Source organism: Colobus angolensis, unplaced genomic scaffold, assembly GCF_000951035.1.
Source record: "Colobus angolensis palliatus isolate OR3802 unplaced genomic scaffold, Cang.pa_1.0 Scaffold52, whole genome shotgun sequence".
Classification (NCBI taxonomy): Eukaryota; Metazoa; Chordata; class Mammalia; order Primates; family Cercopithecidae; genus Colobus; species Colobus angolensis.
Window position 1 is genome coordinate 2,261,300 of NW_012118710.1, and position 8,740 is coordinate 2,270,039.

At 39.3% G+C, this 8,740-nt stretch overlaps 1 protein-coding gene across 1 annotated transcript in view; it reads left to right on the forward strand.

Moving 5' to 3' along the window:
- ZMAT4 (zinc finger, matrin-type 4) overlaps positions 1–7,713 on the forward strand; it is a 290,370-nt gene extending 282,657 nt beyond the window's left edge. Inside the window, exon 7 of the mRNA XM_011960748.1 lies at positions 6,080–7,713. Coding sequence (XP_011816138.1) covers positions 6,080–6,095 — 16 coding nt within the window. The 3' untranslated portion in view covers positions 6,096–7,713. The remainder of the gene's footprint in view (positions 1–6,079) is intronic.
- The last annotated feature ends 1,027 nt before the right edge of the window (positions 7,714–8,740 follow it).

The window sequence follows — 8,740 nt, forward strand, 5'->3', positions numbered from 1 at the left end:
AAAAAAAAAAAAAAAAAGGAATCTAAGTCAGCTAAGATGAAAGCTACAGATAAAGTGTTTGGTTGATTTGGAGAGTCTTTTAGAATTGTGTATTTATCTAAACAAGTTACTTATTTATTTTGAGACGTAGTCTTACTCTGTCGCCCAGGCTGGAGTGCAGTGGTGTGATCTCGGCTCACTGCAACCTCCATCTCCTGGGTTCAAGAGATTCTCCTGCCTCAGTCTCCCAAGTAGCTGGGACTACAGCCGCGTGCCACCACGCCCGGCTAATTTTTGTATTTTTAGTAGAGATGGGGTTTTGCTATGTTGGCCAGGCTGGTCTTGAACTCCTGACCTCAGGTGATGTGTCTTCCTTGGCTTCCCAAAGTGCAGGGACTACAGGCGTGAGCCACTGCACCTGGCCTAAACAAGTTATTTTAGCAGAAGGATTTTATTTGCCACTTATCTTTGTTATCTTGGGCCTTTTAATCATGCTTCAGGTGGTTCCTGGAGAAACAATAGATCCCATTCCCCACCAGCTATTGAGAAAGTACATTGGCTATGCTCGACAGTATGTGTACCCAAGGCTATCCAAAGAAGCTGCTCAAGTTCTTCAAGATTTTTACCTTGAGCTCCGGAAACAGAGCCAGAGGTTAAATAGCTCACCAATCACTACCAGGCAGCTGGAATCTTTGATTCGTCTGACAGAGGTTTGTTTCTTTTTATGGTCATGCTTTTTTGGCTTAAAGGGGAAGGGTGTGCCTTGACTTCTCTTTTGAAATATTGTCTGCATAACTGACTCCGTTTTCTCTCTATTGAGAGACGTTAGAAATGGATGGATGAAAGTTTTTAGAAAGATTTTGTCGTGTCTGTAACATATCAAAGTATAGCTACTTCTTTCTAGTCATACAATCAATTACTTAGCAGGCAACTTTTGTTTTTCTTTGACTGACTCTTAGGAGACTCCTGGAATGTCTGAAAAGTGGTTAGGTTAACTAGGATTCTGAGATCCCAAGTTGAGTATATGGGAACATGGAAGGTGTCGGGTATCTTGAGTATTTTATTTTGTTACATGACAGGTTCACAAGGGTAGTGCCTGTGTTTTTAACAGCAGTAATATCTATTCACAGTTGTGAAATACTAAGAGAACTCCAGCAGTTAAGATTAGCTAGCTTAGAGTGTGGACTTTTAGCTCCTAAAATCTGATTAACTCCTCTTTGTTGTTTTACCATATTGGTTAGGCATGATTTCCTAAAAGTAAAAGGCAAGGGAAAACCAAGTGTATTTTATCATCGAATCTCCTGAAATGAATACTGAGAAAGATACATTAATAAGTAAAAACGAGTTTTATCCTTATTTTAAGTGAGTTGTAATTTTCATAGTCAAGGTTTCAGATTTTATTTTATTTTTTTGCCCTGAGTCAGGGTCTTCCTGTCACCTAGGCTGGAGTGCAGTGGCATGATCAAGGCTTATTGCAGCCTCTCCTCCCAGACTCAAGCGATCCTCCCACCTCAGCCTCCCAAGTAGCTGGGACTACAGGCATACACCACCGCACCCAGCTAATTTTAAAATTTTTTTGTAGAGACAGGTCCTCACTTTGTTGCCCAGGCTGGTCTTGAGCTCCTGGGCTCAAGTGGTCTTCCCACCTTGGCCTCCCAAAGTGCTGGGATTATAGGCGTGAGCCACCACTGCCAGCCCAGAGAATTATTTTCATATTTTGACTTCTGATGTTATGACCTTCCTCACCTAAAGGTCAGGTTTTGTGTAAAATTAGTAAATGAAGTAAAGCTTAGACATATTATGGTAAATATATTCATCTTTTGTCATCTGAAAATGGTGTTTTCTTGTAAAGGCACGAGCAAGGTTGGAATTGAGAGAGGAAGCAACCAAAGAAGATGCTGAGGATATAGTGGAAATTATGAAATATAGGTAAGATAAAAATTTCAAATAGTTTTAAATGAAATACCAGCTATCTTCCCATCTCAAATTAGGCAATAGGCCAAGGCTGCTTTTATGTAGCCCATTGGGTCACTTATTTTCCTCCTGAACAGAGTATCGTTTCTTAGTTTAAAATATTTCTCACTGTGTAAATAATCTTTAAAAATTTTTTTGAATGAGTAATACATTTACATAGTGCTATAATCAGTTCCAAAACCTATTGGAGAAGAGCTAGCTCCTGTGCTATTTACCACCTACTCGCCCTTCACCCGGACACCCATTGCTTTTCCATAAATAGTCTACTGATTACACTCTTCTGTATCAGTTTTGAATTTTAACAATATATCCAGAGATCTTTTCCTATTAGAGATTCTTTTTTTATAGCTAGAGTATTCTATAGTGTAGATATACTATATAGTATATTTGATCAGTTCCCTATTGACACATAGATATTTTCCATTCTGGTGCTTTTAAATAATGCTACAATGAGTAATGTTCTATGTAAGATACTACATATGTGGGTAAGTTGTACATCTACATGATAAATTCTCAGAAGTGATATTTCTGGGTTCAACAGTAAATACTACAGGTTTTTGATAAATATTGCTAAATTGTATCCTTTGCATTTTATATCATTTAGTAGATAATGATTCCTAGAAGGTAGAAAAGAAAAACTAATTGAGCATATATGTTTACCTTAGAAATAGATTTTTAAAAATCAGAAATATTATTTTAGGTAGGTTTTTTTATTCCAGCTAAAAAAATTTTTTAATAGGTCCATACTTTCATAAGCTTCAAAATTCCAAAGTTCAAAAAGTATAGGTCGGGCACAGTGGCTCACACCTGTAATCCCAACACTTTGGGAGGCTGAGGCAGGTGGATCACCTGAGGTCAGGAGTTTGAGAACAGCCTGGGCAACGTGGTGAAACCCCGTCTCTACTAAAAATACAAAAAATTAGCCAGGCATGGTGGTGAGTGCCTGTAATCCCAATTACTTGGGAGGCTGAGGCAGGAGAATTGCTTGAACCTGGGAGGCAGAGGTTGCAGTGAGCTGAGATTGTGCCACTGTACTCCAGCCTGGGTGACAGAGCAAGACTCGGACTCAAAAAAAAAAAAAAAAGGTAGCAAATGTGCAAATGTGCAACTGAGGCCATGTTTTTATCATGTTTGTAGTTTCATATATGTCAAGAAGAAGATGAGCTATCTGAGTATGATTGATATGGATATGGAGCAATTGAAATTCTCCCTTCAGATGGAATCATATTTAAGGCTGTCCGAGAACAAAGACTGCCCTTCGCCACAAATGGAAGCTATGTGATGAATTCTTTTCCCTATGCCTTTCTTCAATTTTCTATTTAAAGAAATTTCTGAAAATACATGAATTATGCAGCTTATCTCTCAGATGAAAAAGAATTTTCTTCTTGGATTGGATGTCTGCGTGTTTATTAATAGCAGTAAAATTTTCCGTGTTCTTTTGTATCAAATGGGATGCTGACTAAAATACGAAGGAGTCTTTCCAGCAATAATAACAGTAATGGATGAATAATTACAAAAGCTATATGGAATTGAAAGACATTTTAATTTGTCATTATTTCTATGTATTCAGAAAGGATCTGAATAATTATGATAACTATAAAAGGAAGAGTGTGATGTTTTTCCTCATTATGGGATTAAGTTCTTAATATACCACTTTTACTATAAGTTAAAAAAAAAAACGTTTCATCTGGTTTTCTCTAACGATGTAATCATGACTAAAGACTATTTAGCTGTGAGTGTTTGGTCTTCTTACTGTTACATGAAGATGCCATGCTTCAAACTCATTTTAATCTCAAAAGTGTTCATCTAGGCCTGGCGTGGTGGCTCAAGCCTGTAATCCCAGCACTTTGGGAGGCCGAGGCGGGCAGATCACAAGGTCAGGAGTTTGAGACCAGCCTGGCCAATATGGTGAAACCCCATCTCTACTAAAAATACAAAAATTAGCCGGGAGTGGTGGCGGACACCTGTAGTCCCAGCTACTCGGGAGGCTGAGGCAGGAGAATCGCTTGAACCCAGGAGGCAGAGGTTGTAGTGAGCCGAGATCGGGCCACTGCACTCCAGCCTGGGAAACACAGCGAGACTCCGTTTCAAAAAAAAAAAAAAAAAAGTGTTCATCTTTGCAGTTTATAAAAATGAAATTATACTTATTTGCTCAGTGAGAACTTTCAACCCTTATGTCACATTAATTTGTGAAGATGACAAGGACTGTTGAATTTCCTTAGGTCATGACCGTGTGGTGGCAGAGTATGAGATTCTAAAACAGGATTTTAATTTTTATAAGAACTACTAAAAAGTGGCTGTAGCTACCAGGGTCATGCTAAGGCAAAATTTCAAAAATTTCAAACCTATTTTTAAAAATATGCATGTAGTCTCATTTTTTTTTTGTCTACATTATACCAACAATGTTCAAATTCTTATTCAGATCCTAAGAATATTCTATGACAGCACTTTTTTTGGAAAATGAAATTTCAACATATGCTCTGTGTTTCTAGGTGAGTGATAGAATTTTCCTTTGTAGCTTTTGAATTTTCATGTACCAGTTTGCCAGTGAGACATTTGGACCCTAGCGATGGAAGATGGGAAAACCTGTGGAAAGATTCTAACCTGCTCTAACACTTTTGCCACCCTTCCCTCTAAAATATACTTTAAGGGAAACAGCCACCACTGGAAGATGCTTTTCCAGCATCCTCCTTTCAGATGGAGCACTTCTTCAGTAGCATGCGAGAAATCCCTGGCAGAAGAGGTCAACAAGCTCTTTCACCTCCTGCTTTTGAGTTTTTTCCAGAGTTCAAGTTCCACCCCTCAACCACTGTTTGATCTTGTGCCATTAATTTAGCCAAGTGAAACCTCAGTGTTCTCACCTTTTAAAAGGGGTGGACATGGTACACATAGGAAAAGTGGTCTGGGGATTAAATTAAAATATAAAGCACTTTGGGAGGCCGAGACGGGGAGATCATAAGGTCAGGAGATCGAGACCATCCTGGCTAACATGGTGAAATCCCATCTCTACTAAAAAAATATGAAAAACTAGCCGGGCGAGGTGACCGGCGCCTGTAGTCCCAGCTACTCAGGAGGCTGAGGCAGGAGAATGGCGTAAACCCAGGAGGCGGAGCTTGCAGTGAGCGGAGATCGCACCACTGCACTCCAGCCTGGGCGACAGAGTGAGACTCCGTCTCAAAAAAAAAAAAAGTCAAATAAATGTAAAATTCGTGACATGTAGTAGGTATGTGGTAAGAGGTAGTATCTTCTTGTCATAAAGAAAAAAACAAAACTAAATATCCTTCAAAAATTAACTCTCAATTTTATTAAATCAATACTTTTTGCAAGTAAAGCCAGAAACAATTTTTTTTTTTTTTTTTGAGATGGAGTCTCACTCTGTTGCCAGGCTGGAGTGCAGTGGTGCAATCTCGGCTCACTGCAACCTCCACCTTCCGGGTTCAAACGATTCTCCTGCCTCAGCTTCCTGAATAGCTGCAACTACAGGCGCGCTACCATGCCCAGATGATCTTTGTGTTTTTGGTAGAGACGGGGTTTCTCCATGTTGGCCAGAATAGTCTTGATCTCCTGACCTCGTGATCCGCCCGCCTCTGCCTCCCAAAGTGTTGGGATTACAGGTGTGAGCCATTGCGCTGGGCCCAGAAACATTTTTTTTTTTTCCTATTCATCTAACAGAGAAAATTCTGAATGAGTGGAGAACGAGGCTTATATTAATTTGAAATTTAACCACTGTAAAGTTGCTCTCCACTTTCAACAAAAGGGTTCTGCATGTAGTTATACCTGAAACTTAAAGATGGGTGTATGCAGCATGCCCTAAATAAAATCAATTCATTATTTTTATTTTGAGAACATTTGGAATGAATTTAGTGTCTGGATTGACAATGTAGAGCTATACATTTTCTTGTACATATGTGGAGATGGCATTGGTAATGGAGCATTGGTAATGGAGATATTATATATACAGGTTATTTAGAACCTGAAAGATTAACCTTATAAATTCAGATGCATTTGAATTTGATGGTTAAGGTAATATGAGAAGTAGAAGGGAGACAGGGCGCGGGGGAAGAAAGAGGTGTTGGAATTTGTAATTACGAAAGAAGGTAACATTGTGTTTCCTTCTGTCTTATAGCCTGAAGAATAAGTAGTGAAAGCATCAATCAAGAGATAAGAACAAAATATCAGCATTTCTCTGCTGTGGAGAATCGCTATCAGCAACCATAGGAGGCTTCTTTCTTGAACAATAAACATTTCTTACAAGGATTCACAGATTAACATAACGACTGATCTTGATTTTTGGAAATGAATGAGGTTTCTTTTTTTTCTTTTTCCTTTTTTTAATTTTGGGGTAAGTTATGATATTTGGATGGATTTTTAAATTCTTTCCTGATAACACATATAGCACATGTTCTAAATTATAATCCTATAGCAAACCATTGGAGCATTATTCAAACTGAAAGTGGAAAAATTTAAATTTCCAATTTATTCTAGATTTCCTCAGAGCATAATTATTCTGTTAAATCCTCAATGAGTGTGATGTAAAGCACCTCTATCCAGAAATATACATTGTTTTTTCATCATGTTGGACACAGTTGAGGGTGACATGCACAGAACCAGAGCAGATCAGTATTAGTGGAAAATATCAAGCCAGTCCTTCTCTGTTCTCCAAGCACAGGAGCCAGGTTTGCCATCTGAACAATGAAGACGAAGAGAGTAAATAAAGGAAGAATTCTCATCTTTTTTTCTGATCACTCAAACAACAGTTTCTCAAGGTTAAGCCACGTCCTCCTTGCAAGTTGCCAAATAATAGCTTAGGAAAAGAATTAGTTTGCCTGCATGATGATCTTCTTAGGCAAAAATGTCTTCACAGCCCTTGACCTTGGTGAATTTTTTCGCCAAAAGCATCTAAAAGAAGAATTACAAACCCCAGAATGAGATGGAAATAAATGAATTTTTTTTTATGATGTTTGGCCTGAACTGTGGGCTTTAATTTGGGGATACTGACAGTTTGGGAAAAAAGTGAGAAAATTCTGAAGAAATGGCAGCCTTGGACTAGGCGGGGTCCCCTATTTCTTCTCTTTCTCACTGAAGTCCTACTGCTGAGCCAAGACTCAGTCACTTTGGAAAGAGCATGACCGAGAAGGAAAACGGTTGCTTTCTGATGGGGAGCGTCTGAGTGCAGATCGTAAGGCTCTTTCTCTAGGTTTAATTCTTTTCCATGGTGACTGGACTTGGTGTCTTGCAGCCTGGTTACAAAGTGGGATGTTGAGCTTCTACTGACGATGCCCTGCATGGACCAGCTGGGATCTGGCTGGGGCTGCCCTGTGTCCCTAGCAACCATAGGCAATCCATCTCCTCGTGTCAGGAATTTCTGGACACCCACTGTTTTCCACCAAGAGCTTAGGTGGCAACAACTCAGTGAGCAATAAACAAAATGACACAGAAATGCACAGTGTTGTTATGAAGGAACCTGTTTCCCTGTGTTCAAAATCTGGCACCATTCCCTTGAGCAGGGCCCGCTCAGGAGGGACGAGGTCTGCCAGTTTCTGTGCCTGCAGAGAGAGGCAGCCCCACCAGCCACACCCGACTCTATGAGAGGAAAGGGGGTTGGATGGGAAGAAATCTGTTTTGCTGTTTTGGAAAGCACACGGGCGACCTACAAACCTCCTGTAATGGTGTTTCTTCGGATGTGTAAAATAAGGCTTTATTTGTCAATTCCGCTGTAAAATAAGCATTGTCCAAGTAAAAACAGCAACAACAACAAAACACTGTTTCTGTTTGGGTTTAGTGAGTGAGCTTATGCCCTAAAGTGCTGTGCGTGTGTGTGTGTGTGTGTGTGTGTGTGTGTGTGTGTTTTAAAATAACCTCATATAGAAAAGTCTATGAACATAGATTTTTTTTACTCTACAGAGAGGCTATGCCAAACCCTTTATAGACAAGCTTCTGGCTGTAATAATCAGATTATTTCAGAATTCCTCATCTAAATGCCCTTGCTCCTTGGCAGCCTGTCAAATAGAAGTGAATACCCTGCCAGAGGTTTTGTGTGTTTGTTTTCAAATGTCTTTATTTTTGCCCATGCAGATAATGGAAATTATCATTCTAGTGTACCCTGGAGATGACATACTCAGTTTTAGGCAGGAAGGGACTGCTACTGTTGTTTACATTTTGGGAATTCTGGAATGGAAAGATTCCCACTTGGGAAGTTAGCTGTTTGTGGTTGTCTTTTCTGTTTGGTTTGCTGTGGTTATGTTTGTTCAGCTAAGTCATATCTTACCTTCCCATTTTATTATGAGTGGATGGGAGTGGGATGGAAGGTAGATGTTTTCAAATAACCAAATCGATTCTGAAGGAGAGGAAAGAGACCCACACAGACCTGGGTGTGTCCCTCTCTTACGTCCAGTCCACCCTGGAGCTGCTGTCATGTGGTCACAGCAGAGACTCTGGGCAAGCTGAGAAGATGAGCCAAGTGATTCTCTGTAAAATGTTAATTCAGAGGAACTAGGAGAGAACTCATATATTTGAAAGAGTGAAGCTGTTCAAAGTATCAATATTTAAAGTATTTTTACTATTCCGGAGTTTGTATAATAATGTTAACTAAACTAACCAAATACTGCCCATTTAAAGTTTTGCTGCCGTGGGGGAAAAATTATTCAAAATTAACATAACACACAAGCTTAATGGACTCCTTATACGATATCAGAATAAAATTATTTGTTTTTAAAAGTTTAGTGGTTACGTGGTTGAAATTGTCTTCTTAAGAAGATAAAACACTCCTATAGTCTTGGTCATGCAG